General features: G+C 42.7%; 1 protein-coding gene across 2 annotated transcripts in view; it reads left to right on the plus strand.

The window, feature by feature from the left end:
* LOC119405699 (uncharacterized) overlaps positions 1-16,525 on the plus strand; it is a 55,920-nt gene that overhangs the window by 14,067 nt on the left and 25,328 nt on the right. Inside the window, exons 2-3 of one of the 2 annotated variants that reach the window (XR_007417557.1) lie at positions 2,918-3,001; positions 9,079-9,221. Coding sequence is in view for 1 of the 2 variants with exons in the window: in XM_049419273.1 (XP_049275230.1) it covers positions 9,079-9,221 (143 nt within the window). In the remaining variant the exon portion in view is untranslated. The remainder of the gene's footprint in view (positions 1-2,917; positions 3,002-9,078; positions 9,222-16,525) is intronic. The other variant, XM_049419273.1, reaches the window with a different exon arrangement.

The following is a 16,525-nucleotide window of genomic DNA, read 5'->3' on the forward strand; positions in this document are numbered from 1 at the left end:
GAACATTTGCATTGGTGAAACACTGTAAAAGCTAAATAAAACCATCAAGGTACTGAATCTCGGCGTCGCTCAGTAAAACGGAAGGCCTCCTTACGCAGTTGTCAGATGATTTGTTAATAAAGTTAAAAAACTTGTTAAATTTGTTAAAAAACTTTGTAGCGGGAAAAGCAGGCGTGCAACCACACCTCCTGCAGTGCTCCGCTAAAAAGCCTCCGGACTTATTTCGAACATTTAGGTTATGCTCCTTGGCGCGCTCATTGAAGCACCTTCCTCTTTGGCCGATGTATCGGACCGCAGCTCAAGGAAATCCCATAGACTGCATTTGTCACACACTCTGTGAATCTGTTCCTATGTTGTGTTGTGCACTGTGGCAGCTCATCGTTTGTTGTCATTGTATATATTTTTGACAATTTGCATGGTGCAGAAAACACAATTTGAAAATCGTGCCTCGAGGCTATCTTCTTAATGTTGTGTGACAATTTATGGCTATATGGATTGACATGTACCCGCTGCTTTCGATTGCCTTGGCTAACTTTTGTGCTCGGGCACTTAATCCTTGGAAGAAAAGCCTCTGAAACTGCGGTGATGAGCGCCGCCGGATACCCGGCTTCTTCCATCCTCGCCACCTGAGTGTCGAAGCTTTTATTCAACAGATGCACACACGTCTTCTTTAAGGCGGAATGAAGGCAATTCATGGCGATTCCTCTTTTAACGAGTTTGGAATGCGCACTGTTGAAAGGAAGTAACCCTTTCTGAGACCTAGGACTGCACTTCCAGCATATTTCGTCGTTCCTAAATAGCAACTTCCGGTCAAGGAACTGCAATTTGTGGTCTTCAGGAGTCTCCCAAGTAATGTTAAGCCCACTTTCACTGGAAGAGATATCCTGGATAATATTGTGGATGACATCTTGAAATTCGGAACTCTGCACATCTTTCAAGATTACCCGAAAGTCGTCTACAAACTTACATATTTTACAACACGTGGATCCTGCCTGTTTGACTCAATGCGCTTGCCTACAGCTGTCACAAATATGTCGCAAACCACCGGAGCAACAGCAGAACCTATACATAGATCTCGTTTTTGCACGAAAAAGTTCGCATCAAACTTCACTGCGGTCGAGTTCAAATAAAGTTCTAATAACCTTAAAGGTTATTAAGCGGAGCACTGCATGAGCTGTGGTTTCTCGCCGGTTTTTCCCGCTATAAACCCTTACAAAAATTTTTATTGAAAGAACATAGAGAAGTTATTGAGCAATGTCAACAGATGGCACTGAAAATAATTTGTGGATCAATAGAAAAACCGCTGAGAAAAATGTTCACCGGTATTGAAAATTGGCCCACGACATTCAATTGAACGATCATTAAGCTAATCAACATTGATTTGTCGTTGAAAGAAAAACAAATGTCAATTGAAAATACGTTGTGGATCAATAGAAAAACCTTTGAGCAAGTTGTGGACCAGTATTGAAAATTGGCCCGCGACTTTCAATTGAACGACCATTAAGCAAATCAATATTGATTTATCGTTAAAAACGGTGAATGTCAAATTGAAGCTTTGTTGATAGGGTTTTAACATTCAACACTGAAAGGTCAGTGAAACATGGGTGACGCTCATAGCCTGACTGAGATCATTCTTGATTTGGGAAAACGGCCAAATGTAAATGTAAGTACATGTGTACTGCAGGCCTGGCTAGGTCACGTTGGGCCTGCAATCCATAAGTGCCTACATTTTCATTTGCCCATTCTTTCAAAACAACAATAATCTCAATTACACGATATAGCTTCAGATTGCTGCCAGCTGGAATAAAACCCTTAGCATAATCGTTTATGAATACACTGCCTGTTTTTCACGCGCTGTTAGTTGCAGCAAAAAGGTAATGTTTAAAACTTACTCAAATCTGTAGTATATCTCGAAGTCTCTGACAGCCAATGCTATATACCAGTCTCCTCTACCAACAGATATTCACACAGGTCATATTTTAGCGGTGTACATGGCTCCCTTTCTCCATTCAGGTAGTGTTTGCAGGGTGCAAACACCTGTGAGTAAACGACAATTATACTTGCACCCGAGGTTGGCGACACCAAGGCACACGCCAAGCAGGAACACATTAACACTGCCATCAACTTCTGTTCTTCTCTATTAGCTTGTTTTAAACGACACCAGCCGAGTTTCCATGTAACTTGGGAAGAAGGAAGAGAACAGTTTTCTAAGTAAAATATTCATTTTTAAGCAACAACATTTGTTCAAGTTTATAAATATTTGTGGTTTGACATATCGAGAACTTCCCACTGTAATGTGCAAACCGCATCGAAGTTGACAAAATAAGTTAAACACCATGTGAAACACCACTTCAATAAATAAATTTTAGACAGGTACAAGTATCAGAAGGTAAGAAAAGCACATAAACTCTGCTTACAAGGCACACACTACGGGAAGAAATGTGCAGAAGGAGTGAACAGGGCTCATACTGGTTTCAAAGCCTAAATTCAAGGATCTTGAAGGATTCCTATAGAAGGTTCTTGGAGGTTGGAAGGCAGCACCACAAATATCAATTTTCTGCTCTAACAAAGTTTCCAAAGCAATGCGGGTAGCTTTATGCATTTGAAATACAAAAATGGGATTCAGCAAGTAAGAACCTAGAGACAATGAAGCCAAGGAACGTGTAAAGGACATAATTTGTAGGTTTTAGCAGTACAGTAGTAATTATGACATAAATGGAAAGGCATTAAATACGATGAAAAATCAACTTGCTACTGATAGGGACCAAATCTACAACATCGAGATAATGCGTCTCATACTCTACCTGATCACATTAGCTTCCTACTGTGCACAAAATTCACAGCATTAATGCAGCTGCTGGGACACCTTTTATATTAGATAAGTAATGTTGTTCAGTGCCCCATCTCACTTTTTCAGGCATTGAGAAACTGTTCAGTTTTATGACAGTGATGTACGACGCCTCTACTTTTTCCGAGTACTGACCTGCAAAACAACCAAATGGTAATGACTGCTTCAAAATTTTATGCCCCATTTTTACAACTTGATCGTTGAATACATTTTTGACTGCATGCAGTCATCATGCTTCTCCTGTTTTTGGGCTTTGATAACAATTGAGTCAAGTGCGAATTAGATTTATGCCAGTAGAGCAAGCAACTTATCAAATATCCTCTACATATAAAGTCAAGTTTCTTGCCTACAGGAAAGAGCAATAACAAGCACTACATGGGAGTCAATCACTAAGCCTGAGCACCAATGCCATCAGCTTTAGTCAGAAGTACTTGCTTTCTAGCACAAAGCATCAACTTTTTTTTCACATTTTTCCTGCATTATAGGACAGTGGATGTTAGTTGAGCTAGAAGATCTATCACACGCAGTGAGCTTGCTATAGAAGAGGAGACACTAGCATAAGCGCTGGAAGTGAAGTCGAGTCCCAGGGAGCCAAATCAAGCGAAAGGGGGAGGAGGCGGACCGGCAGTTGCGGAAACGAAATGAATGATCGGTCAAGCAGTAATGCAAGCAAGGTAAACACAGTAGCGGAATCATCGCTGAGCACGACATGTTCCCTCAGTTTACTAAACAAATGTTTACCGAACACAGAAAGAAATTAGTATTGTCAATATTGGGCGCTGTATGCTAAGCAATTCCAAGGGTTTTCAAGGGTTTCAGGGCTTTAAAATTGTACTTTTCATTTTCAAGGGTTTTCAATCGTTAAGGACCTGCATGCACCCTCAGTAAAGAAGCAGATCACAATTTATTGTGGAATGTGTGCCCTATAAATACCACCAAAATATGTGATTACAAACTTGAAGCTTTACCAAGCGCTCACCTAATGCAACTGTGCATAAACTTACACATTACAATATTGCAAAACTTGACTAGTGAATGCAATCAGTGTTACATCAGCGTAACGCGATTGTTCATACACTTGCGCATTATGGAATCACAGTCGTTCACTGTTGGTAGCACTACCCATCTTCATCTGTTCAGGCAACTTCGGTTCCCTCGACAGAAGTGGGGCCAAGGTGTTCTTTACATTCGTGCCCAGCGAATTGTGACAGATGAAGCCTGCGACAGAAGGGCAGGGCACTTGTAAGTAAAAGTTCCACGAGAAAAATATAACAAACTTTGCATACGTCACGATGAAATTATTTGACTAGTTCTGTATGGGTATAAATGCAGTGCATGACCAGCATTCTGCATTCCCCAGTAAAAATGCAAAAGAGGGCAAGAACGAAAAGCACTTTGTGCGAGAGCTTTATGAATACCTTCTATGTCAAAGGTGTGAACCATACTTTACCACTTTGGCTGCAACATAATTTCCAGCTATACATATAACAAAAATAGGAGGAGAGACAGGGCAGAGCTCTTGCCTTCAACTGCTGAAATTCATTCACAAACCCAGAGTACCTCCAATGGACAACAAATGATCCGACAAGTGTGCTAGAAATAACATTCAAGCAGGCCAGCAAAAAAAATTCACTGGCGACAGAAGTCATTGTTGGTAAGCTTCTTAAGATGTGCCATTTCGCGCCCGGCGAGTTCAAAAATGGCACGCTTGCACATTTATCACCAGTCATGAAAATGTAGTAGTCTTACTGCCTGTCTGTCTAGAGAGCAGTCAGAGCCCACATATCTAGTTAAAAACACGAGTTACGTTTTTAGTTTTAACAGTCAAATAAATAGAGTGCATTGCCCAGTGGATTTGCTTGCACGTAAAGTGACTTCCTTGCATGTGTGATTGTTTCCATTTCGTCAGCTGAAGCCTAGCGCTCTCTGGCAGTTGAGCTGCCAAAAAGATTGAGCTGCCTATGATCCCTTCACTCTTCATTTTCCTGTTCAGCATAGGCGTTAGGAGATATGCCACAGCTAAAGCAATCACACACACTAGCCCAACTCTCTTACTAAATTTGGCTACTGAGTAAGAATATGTTTAGTAAGAAAACATACAAAAACCACGATACATTTTGAAGTAATTTTGTCTGTTTACCCAAGTGAGATGCAAACAGCGTTTGGAAGTTCATATCGTGTAGCATATTTTGATTGCTCCTAAACAAAATTCCACCACGCCACAAGACTTAAGAGTAGCTTCAATTTAATTTACATCGTACAAGCTAATAGGCGCTTAGGTGCATTTTGTATGTCATAATTACAGTTCATAGGCTTTTCTACAAACAAACGTAATAGCACGGCTGATAATGAAGTGTGTTTTCAAACTTCATAACACAATTTTACTTTGGCTTTACTGCAGTTATGCAAGCTGGTTAGACTAAAGCCTGCAGAAACACAACAGCTATAAATATGTTCTGTTTCAAAAGTGACATATTCACTGTGGGATATACTTGTAAGAGTATTATTTTCTTTTATAACTATAAACCCACACTTACTGACAAGCAGTCTACGACAGCCAAATGCTCCTTTTGAAGTAAGAAATCACAAAAGAGTTGAACAAAGGAAAGAAGTTCAATCTTAAGGGCTCGTTTTTCTGTTGGACACAATATTAATGAGAACTAACAGACAGCAATGCCAAGGAAAGTAAAGGGGTGTTATTTGTAGTAATTAGAATATAAATGTGAAGAAAGTAAAGTGGACGAAAAGATAACCTGCCGCCGGCAGGGACCGAACCTGCCACCTTCGAATAACGCGTCCGATGCTCTACCACTGAGCTACGGCGGCGGTCATCTCCCCGTCTACTTTATACGGTATATATATGTCGATTGAAACTTAGGAGTGTCAGTCAGCGCCAGTCACAGCCATGGCGGCGAGTGTGGAACACTCTTTTTTCTGCCTTTTTGGCGTCACGTAGCACGTGATCTATTAACGAGCAGGCAGCTGACCAATTATCCCTCGCATACTACCTGAAAGCATCATGTCTGCCAGAACGAGACCCTCGCTATGAATGAAGGAAAGAAGTTTACTCTTAAGGGCTCGTAAGGGCTCACAAGCATGAATGACCAAGTGGAACATGTATATGACATGCATTTGCTATTACATATTGTTTCCTGTCTTGGAGCAATAAGTCTCTCAATTGAAAAGGTCTAAACTGTCCATTTGAAGTGATGGAAACAAATACATACCATTTTATATAGCCTTATGCAGACTTGCAGGAAGAATGTTTCTATCTTTTACAACAAGCTGTCCACCACTTCAGTCTCTTGAGCAGCTGTCTATGCTGGATACATGCACAACAGATACCACAAGATTTCCGTCAACGTGCGCACCAAGAGTCCTTTCAGTATACAAGTCTTAAGTAGTCACAAGTAGTATTAATCATGATGGCTTAACACGGCATGTTATTATATATCAAAATTGTCCTCTAAAATAGGCCCAGGATGCATCAAGAACAAGTATTAGAGTAGTAGTGGCTCACTGCAAATAATTGTAATTTGCATTAGGCGTCGAATTTTCCTACAATTGTGTATTACAAATGGGTGAATATACAGCTTGCCATATAGGTAATTTGAACACAAGAAAACTCCAGGAGCAGTCCAATCAAAATATTAAATAAATATACATGTGGTCAATATGCAGAATGGATGAAAATGAGCCCATTTATTGTATGACATCATGAACGTGGAGATTTCAAAAAAGCTTAAGATTCAGTAGAAGAGCAAGAATGCCAGACGGGATAGAAAAGATTGAGCGCTGTGTCAGTTTTTCTGTCCCTCTGCCGTTCTTGCTTTCATTAAATTTTGGGCACGCTGTAGCAACATGACCAATTTGCCTCTCTTTGAAACAACTATCCTTGCTGTACTAAAGTCCATTCATGTGCAGACATGGTCCTGTACACTATAAGTACCTGTTCAATTTATTGAGCCCTTCATCCACTCCCGTTCTTTTCTTTAATAGCCAGGGCCTCGTGCCAGCAAACTTGATGCCCTCAGGTAGCACATGAAGGTATATTGATCAGCTACCAGCTCGTTGAGTTCACGGGCTATGCGACACCAGCATGACTACGAATGCTGGTGTGGCACTGCCGGGATTACACACACAGAAGTGCCCAGCGGGGTGGATGAGAGAACGATTGTCGTAGCTAGAGTGGTGGAGTATGAGATGCAATACTTTCTTGTAGCTTCAGGCCCTGGCAGCAGAATGTTTGTATTTTTGTCTACATTAATTCCTCTTTATGTCATAATTACTACACTAGTTTTAAAAACTGCGAAATAATCTCTCCTATACCTCCCTTGGCTTCATCAGGTTTTGTCGAACAAAAAAACTGAGCCCCTGATCTATTCCATTTTTTTAGTTTGTTCAATTTCTCAGTGCTGTAAGCATGCCTGAGAACCAGTAGCCTCACTGTGATCTGCAAATACATATACAGATATCAGAAATTGCGTTTTCTAATTATTTACTTCATAAACTAAAGCAGCATTGTCACCAGTTTCACTGAATGCCAGATTTTAGTTGTGCATCCTGCAAATAAGAACACCCTTTCAATTTCCTCTTTCTTTAGCAAAGCAACAAGGAAAACAAGAACTATACAGTACAACCCAATCAAGTAGTGTTTCAATGCACCAGCACAGCCTAAACTATTTACCATTTGGGATAAGAAGCTTTTGCAATGGTGCTATTCCCTGTTACAAGAATTTGTATTAGAACGTGTATGGTTCATCAAAGAAAATATGAAATGGCATGTCAGATATCTGACCCAATTTTTATCACACAAACACAGCAACAAGCGCACCATGTATTGCTTAATAAGCTTAATTGAATCGACACTAATTATCAAGCACTCGTTAACTACGTTTTAATTGCTGACTTGAGTGCACTTGTTTATATTAGAAAGTTGTGGTGCATGACAATTTAGCGCATAACAAGTTTTGCATGAAATGTCATCCCTTCCTTGTCACGTGTAGTTCAGAGACGCCGCGTGTCCCGCGCTGGGCACGCCCAGTTTCGATATCAACCTTAAAATTTGAAGTTGAATATCTCGGATAACGTGCAACTCTCGCGATTTCAAAAAAAAAAACCGGCATGCCACAACTTTGCACGCACTATATTTTTAATATAAACTACTTCCCTCAATAATTAAAAATGTTTTCTGTCATCTCTTTTTTCTGTCTTTTCTGTCTCTGCTATCTTCTATTTCTTTCTTTCGCTCTCTATGTATTTCTTCGTCTTTCTCGCTCTTTCTATATTTTTCTTTCTTGCCCATCTTTCTCTCTCTAGCTCTTGCTTCCTGTGTCTTTTTATCTCTTTCTCTCGTTTACTGTCTCTATATGTCTTTCTTTCCGTTTGTCCTGTCTGTTTCTCTCTTTTCTCCTATTCTAGACTTTACTCTCTCTGCTGCTCCTCATTTCCCTCTTTCTCATCTTCACTTCCCCTTTTCGCCGCCTTCCCATACTATACTATACAAAAATATGCTATGCTGCGCTAGCGTGCCTGGATAACCGAGTGGTTACGACGCTCGCCTTCGAATCATGGGTTCGCAGGCTCGAAGAAATTTGTTTCGCCGAGAACTTGTATCTCTTTCTTTCTCTCTGTCTCTTCATTTATCTCTCTCTCTGTACTCGTTATCCAAACCATCAGAGTTTTTCCACCCCACGCCGGAGAAATGGGCGCACGTGTTTTGGGAGCGAAGCAGAAGATGAAGGAGATGACTGAGGAAAAGAAGAGGACGAAGAGAGTGCGTGTCGATTCATGGTGATGACAGTGATGACACAATAGTACCCTTTATTAACTTCTCTGATGCTGTGCTGAACGGTGTCACAATTTGTTACGTTAACCACTTGAGAGCAGATCGTATGCCGGCCGTGGCGGCCGCATTTCGATATATGAAAAGTGCCAGGGGCCCGTGTGCTTAGATGTAGGTGGACGTTAAAGAACGTGAGGGGTCGAAATTTAGGGACCCCTACACTACGGCGTCTCTCAATAATATCGTGGCTTTTTGACATAAAATCCCAGAAATTATTATTATATTATTAGATATTGGAAACCACTGGCAAGCGGTAAGGTGAGGTGGTGCCGTTGCAATGTGTAAACCAACCAGCTTTGTGCATAATTATCACAAAATGATTGTATTTTTGTATCGCAGAACAGCACCTCAGAGGAAACTTGGTACTTCGTCTTTTGTTTTCTAGTTTCTGAACACGGAAATGGTAATTTGGCTGAAGTACAGCAATCAATCTCTCGGTGAAAGGGTTCAATGTGTTCGATGGAAGAAAATGAGACTCACGGGAACTGATTACATTTTTACCAGATACCAGCGTCTAGGAACTCAAACGTAAGTGTAAAAAACGAAGTAATTTAAACGAAGCTCGAAAACTAACGAGCAATGGAAATCGATTTGAGGTGATAGCATTACATGACCATGTAGATGCCTGCAAGAAACTTCGTATCAAATAAACATTGATTATTCTTTAGTAATCCAGAAAACATAGCCCAGAGCGCCATTGAGTGTGTAGTACAGCCTACTGCTTGAGCAGTGGTTTAGCAACAACAGATGAAATATTCATTTGTTCTCTCCGCCGACGCTGTAGACCTAAAAGCCATCGATGAGATGACCCTACCATTCGCAGCGCCGAAGCAGAAACTTGCCGCGATTGCCGAGATAGCTCATCGGGCCAATTTCGCTCAAGGATCAGAGATATCCAAAATGTGCGTTAATGGTTAGCGATCCGTATGTAAGGCAAACTTTCTTCCGTTGATGTGACATTACAAGTCACACACAGCTGCTTCTGAGTTGCTGAATAATTCGGTTGAGTCGGGTTGAAGGTACAGCAGTAAAATCATATAACCCTCAGCTGGTGTCTTGCTGGGGAACTTACGTTTCTACTGCATAACCACCTATGTACTTTAGTGCAATAGTCCGCTTTATTTTAGTTAAAATTATAGTTTCATGAGGTAATCACAGTGCTGAGTAGTGCCGAAGATACATGCATCTTTGATACTTTGGGTATCTCGAATCTCTATCGCTGTATATCTAACGCAACGTGGGTCTGCATCAGTGTTTGCGCTACAAGAAATATTGAACTGTGCGTCTTAAGATGCAAGATCTGTCATCTAGAAGAACGATGAAAGATTATAGAACTGGCACACCATCGTACTAAACAGCAAACGTTGGCTGAACTACGCTTCTCAAGCTGATACTGTTGCCGCTCTAATCCTAATCCTGATACTGTTGCTGCTGTAATCCTAATACTAATCGAGCACGTGGGCTGTACTGCCAACAAACATGGTTTTTGCCCACGTGCACAGAAAGAGATGCTCCCGTACGATTCTGCCCACTCGAAATTAGTAAAGAGAGCTATCGCCACCAACTGCCTTGAGTCCGCCCTTACGAAGTCGTGTCCTCACGCCATGCAGGTTAGTTTTGAGAAACAATTGGCAAGGCTATATGAAGCCGGCTTCCCGAGCTCGGTCGTAGTGGCCGTTTCGAAAACCCTTCTTCAGAAGGTGAAGGGCCTAAAAAGGAAAACGCCTAGCCCTGTCCAAAAAGGAGGCAAGCCCGCAGTGGTCCCGTACGTCCACCAACTTTCCCACAACCTCAAGAAGGTAGCCAATAGATACGGTGTGCCTGTAGTCTTCTCGGCTCCACGCAAATTGGCCGGACTGTGTCCGCGAATTAGTCGCGTTGACAGAAAGTTCGGTTGCCAGAAGAAGCACACCAGACCTTATGTGAAATGCACGACGGGCGTTGTATATGAGATACCGCTGTCGTGTGGGAAGACGTATGTGGGCCAAACTGGGCGATGTGTCAACGACCGAGCACGGGAGCATGAATTATCATTAAAGAATAAAGGAAACGCGCACTTGCCCGCGCATTGCGCAGCCTGCAATTGTGAGCCTCTGCTTCGTGAGATCCAGGTAATAGGCAGGAGCAGTGACACATTAGCGCGAGAGTTATTGGAGGCGTTCCATATTAAGAAGAGAGGCACGAGTTGTATCAGTGATACGTCTGTTTGTCTGTTCCAAAACGAGATGCAATTATTTGACATGAAAGTGTGATTTTTTCCCTTACTGGCGCGCATGCGCACATGGTTATTTGTTGTTGGCCTCACCTTTCGAATAAACAGTTGAAGTTTAGCGCTCGACCTTTCTGCTTTCCTCTACTCTTTTCCCGTGCTTTCTTTCACAGTTTGCGCTAAAATGTACCCCATAGATTTCAACCAACTCGCCCAGCAACAAGTCTTACTCATGACTAGCTATGCTTCGCATTATCTCGAAGCCGACACACAGAACGCTTTGTGTCGGTGTTATCTCGAAGGTGGCGAGCTACTTGCTCGACTGGCAATGAATTGTCAACTTTGTAGACAAACTGCGCTGGATAGACAAGGCGCAACTTTCCGCACGAGATTACTGGCCGTGATAACAGCGCACGCGATGCTCCCAGTAGATCAGTTCTTTATTTGTATGTACTTCTTTCCTGGCTTCCTCGCTGCCGTAGCGGTGGGACGTTAAAGCAGTTTGCTGATTCTCAAACTCTTTTGCAGATCCGGCGTGAAGTATTATGTGCCGTTGCGAACATGATAATGTATTTCTTTCTTTATTTATTTATTCACCTGTTTCAGACGCCACTATTGGAACTCTGTGTTCCAAGTTTAGCCTCACGCAGCGAAATAGCCAGGCTAAACTTTTCTTATCAACTTTATCATGGCATGCTCAACGTTGATTCCGGGCTCTACTTGCGGCCTCCAGGCAGTGTGTTACCTCGGTCCTCCCACCCGTACGTTGTTAGACCTTATGTGTCTAGAGTTGATGTTTACAGGCATTCTCTCCTTTACAAAACATTTGAAGAGTAGAATAAGCTAAGCGCGGAAATGTGTGATGGTGTGAATTCGCTCGCGAGTTTCGACGAAAAGCTTCAGTCGCTGGGTATCTAATTTTGAGATTCTTATTGCTATGTATATTTGCATATCATTTCTATGCTGCTGTTTTGTACTTTCTGACGCACTGCTGATACATTTGTTGTTGAGTTCGCATTGTGCTGTTTGTATATATTCTTCCAATGCTGTAAACTTTCCCACCCCGTAAACGCCCGAAAGGGCTGAAAATATTGAATATAATTAAAAAATTAATGCGTCGAATTGATACAATTAACGGTCTTTCACGGTGCTCAATATTTCATTGCAATAAATACAACGTCATATTATGTTAATATATGTGTGTTATAGTAAGTAATCCTAATTTGGTTATAATTAAGTATATATTTATCTTGAAATCATGGATGCTTTGTTCTGGCATAAATAGAATATTATCTGAGACTAGAAATATAGTGCATGTTCATTTTTGGTTGTGTCCATTTCAAGGGGTCATGAAGCACCCCTTGGGCTGATTGAAAAAACACATCCTGCGGAAAGCTGACACGGCTATGAACTGCTCTGCCAAATATTACAGTCGTGCGCGCCGCGTAATGGCCACAAGCGGAGCGCGAAGTTGCCGTTTCCCCAGGCACCCTCTTTTCAAACAGAGGCCGGTTCTCACTCTCGTCGGTGGGCGGGGCGTCTGTCCGCTGTACGTAGCAAGAGACATAGCATGCTTATTGGCCGATAGCCGACGTAAATCGAGAGCGGCGTTCGGATCAGATGCGCTTCTTGCCGCGGGGTGCCTCCACTTGCCGGCGCCGCACTCCTCAGTACACGGTAGCCGCACTCGCGCAAGCGAATCACAGCGGGAGAGCGATCGCGTTTCATGACGCGCGCTGGCGTAACTTCTTTCCCCCATGCCATCCCTCCCTGTCTAGCTTCCAGTGCGCTCGCCGGCACGAGAAAAGAGAGAAAGCGCTGGGAGCGTGCGCCAAACCCCCGTAACTCCGCTGATTCTTGACGGATTCGAGAAATTTTTGCGGCAATCGATTCGGGAGGCAGTACACTCCGATACTGAGGCCATTAGATCATTACTTGGAAAAGTGGTTCATGACCCCTTTCAGGCAAAGCAAAATTATATTTTTCGCATCGCTCGCAGCGAGCGGCACATCGAAAAACTCGTCGAATGTGGTAGTACAATCAATAAAGTGATTGTGCTGAAGAGTACACTGCAAATTAAAGTTAAACGAAGGGAAATATATGAAGGAGGAGGTTCTGTTAATCCAATGCTCGATATATGTCTCTCTTTCATAGCCCCGAGTTGATACACATATCAAAAGGAAGTGTACACAATTGTGTATATAGCGTGTGAGAGCGTGAAGAGTACATTGTAGGCATCTAGAGGCATTGGGAAAGAGGGCAATGCATGAAAATGTGTAGAAAGTGTACATGCATTTGAACACAAAGAGACGGGTATAAATAAATGAAGAAATAACAACAAGAAAATAAAGAAGCTGCGGTAACGTATTCGGCAACGTAGTGAACATTACTTGAGATAATCCAAAATGAATAGAGGCAAGAAAAAATACAGTTTGAACCACGAGTGCAAATTATACAATAAAATAGCACATAAATAACGAGCAATCTAATTGCGGAACGAACGCGACATCACTTGGCTATTACAAAGATTTCTTTAACGTAAAATTGCACACAAATTGCAATAAAGGCAATGATAAGAACAATGTAATAGGTGTGGTATGAAGCATTATTTTAAAAGATGCGTTATTAGTAGAAGTTCGAAGTTTTCTTGGTTACTCTCAGACGCTGTGGTGTTAGGAAGGTCGCTCCAAAGGCGAATGGCTCTAGGAAGAGCATAATAGTTGAGTGAATTAGTCTTGCCGGAAATGTGCATGAAATGAAACTGATTGCGTAAACGTCGCGAACTATATTGAGCAGTTTGAAGCTCCAAAAATGAGGACGTTGTGTTATAGATATATTTCTTGAACAATAATAGCAGGGCAACAGCCCACGGAGGTTCTCCCTAGCCCACGACGTTGGACAATAGAGATCAGCCCACCACATACAATGAAATTACGCAGCACTTCTAGTTAGGCAGGAGGGTCTACCCCCCTCCTCACAGAAAACTACACAGAGCCCAGGACATGACGCTTAGACTCCTGCAGACTGATTCATATCCAAATCTGGCCTTATTTCACAAAATTTACCCGGATACTTACACCAGCAGCTCGTGTCCCCTTTGTGGGGAAATAGCTAACTTAGAGCATATGCTCTGGCGATGCCCCTCGTTACTGGGCAGTGAACAAGCCGACCCAGCCAAGTGTAGCTCCGCCATCAGAAGCCCCAACAAGGGGGATCAGCTTTGGGCCGTCCAGAGAGCCCACGATGCGGCGGTCAGGCTAAGCATGCCCGTCCCAACGTGGGAGAAGCCCACTGCGCGCTAGTCGCGTCTCTCAGGACTATATTTAATAAAGTTCCACCATCCATCCATCTCCAAGATCAAAAATGAATACTTCAATTTTAGCATTAGTTCAATACAACTCGCCCGAACAACACACCTTTTCCAGCAGAGTAATATAGAAAGCGAGAAAAGATGGTCTGTGATTTCCAATTAAGCATTTGACGTATTCCTGATTTACATGCTTGTATGAGTATAGCCAACCTAAATTGTGGCTGTGTGAAATGTGTGATCGAGTGTCATATGAAGCAAAATAAACTGCAGAAATCGGCATCACGTTTCCACATTTATAGGTTATGATTATGAATAAATAAAAAAATGCTGACGGCTGGAGGTATCAGACTTGTGACTTGCTATGTCGTCGCTCGTGTTCAGCGTGAGTAACTACGAAAAATTGCATCTGAAAAGCAGAACATGGTATTGTGATGAGAAAACGGAATTGCATTAAGAGTTTCCAAAACCTACACAATAAGTGATTTACGCAGACATAATGAAGGCTCACAACAAAATAACGAATGCAAACAGGCATGGTAAGAGCCAAGTTTTTTGCCATTATCATGTAAAACACAGATTGCAAATAGTAGCTTTTCACCTTACCGGCGAGACGTGTCCAAATTAAGTGACTACCGCGTACGCGCGGGAAGCATCGTACTCTATCTATATCCTAAATTACCGTCTTTAAGCCAAAGAAAAAACATTATATATTGCAAGTCTCAGTGTTCTGTACACAGCCTTTTTTTTCACGTTCCCACGCGTGTAAGCACACTGCACACTCACTGTCGATGGAAATGTTATTATGTAGTAGACTAAAGCGCATCTTAACATGAGAACTTCCACCATCAGGAGTGCAGGCATTATGTGCGATCAGCAAACAATGACCCTTGACAATTGTTTGCATCGCTCATTTTATGGGAGCTTGTACAGCAAGGCGCATAACGGTGTCAACTCGTTAATGATAATTTTAGTGGGGCATCCGTACAGCCCCGCTGACGCAGGCTGCTGTTGGAAATGGCTAGAAGCCTACTTCCGCAGAGCTGCCGCAGGCGGCCAGCTAAAGCTGTAAGTAGTACCTACGAAAAAGTACACTCACAACTACCAGGCGCACGACCGCTGCTCCATGAGTATTCCGCCCGTCAAGCCTCACGTCGAGCACGGAGCCCGGCGTCACCGCCAACTATGACGCGCATGTTCGTTCGAACACAAAGCTACAAGACAGGAAACTGACGCAACCCGCACAACCAAAGCAACCCATTCCAAAAGACTGAGGAGACAGAGAGGAGGTGGACGCGCCGTGCCAGGCCGTCTCTGAAGCGATGCATGGCACCACAAAGGCGCCGAGCGGTAAACGCGCGCTATGCACGGCGTACACGGTGGCGCCTACATCACGCAATCTAACCGCAACGCACTTCACAAGTCTCGGGGCACCTGCAGAAGTGCTGACTCTCTTTTTCTCCTGATACTTTCCAAAAGGGCTCGCATAGACACCCGAAAAGGTCACAGTGCCGTGACCCTCTTGTGACTTTTTTTTTCTTAGAGTGCGGGAGGCAGTACGCAGATCTTTTATTTACACTACACATGTAACACTTATTTAGAGGGAATAGGCAGCAACAATTTAGAGGTCCTCGTCGTGCTCTCAGAGACAAATGACTTGTTCCTAAATGCCAATGACTTGTAGACCAAGGTCAAAAAGGGAGCCCACAGATACACGGAGTGGGATAGGTTTCAAACAGGAGAAAGTGCCTCAGAGCAGGCTGGCCGACGTTTCGATAGGGCACTTTCTTTGTCAAAGGCGCCTTGTCATCCCTGGCGTGTTAGTTTTAAGGGCTTAATGATGACATCATGTCCAGCGGTCGCGCGTCTGTTGCTGTTGGTAATTTCTGCCTGGAAAGATAGAAACTCGAAAGCAGAGGAATGCAGCCCTTGCCACATTTCACAATGTGGCAAGGGCTGCTCTGAGGCACTTTCTCCTGTTTGTATCCTATCCCACTCAATGACTTGTAGAAACATTCGGCAGATTCCTCGTACCATGAAAATCGATTTATGCGAAGCATGCAGCGGGAATGTGAATGTGGCGTAATTTTAGTTGCAAAGCATTTATTAGCAAACCCAAGGCACTTTGAGCGTATCTATCTATCTATCTATCTATCTATCTATCTATCTATCTATCTATCTATCTATCTATCTATCTATCTATCTATCTATCTATCTATCTATCTATCTATCTATCTATCTATCTATCTATCTATCTATCTATCTATCTAGCAGCTTATGTTTTGGTGCTCCCGTGATCGCCTTCTGAACTTGGCG

Source organism: Rhipicephalus sanguineus, chromosome 9, assembly GCF_013339695.2.
Source record: "Rhipicephalus sanguineus isolate Rsan-2018 chromosome 9, BIME_Rsan_1.4, whole genome shotgun sequence".
NCBI lineage: Eukaryota > Metazoa > Arthropoda > Arachnida > Ixodida > Ixodidae > Rhipicephalus > Rhipicephalus sanguineus.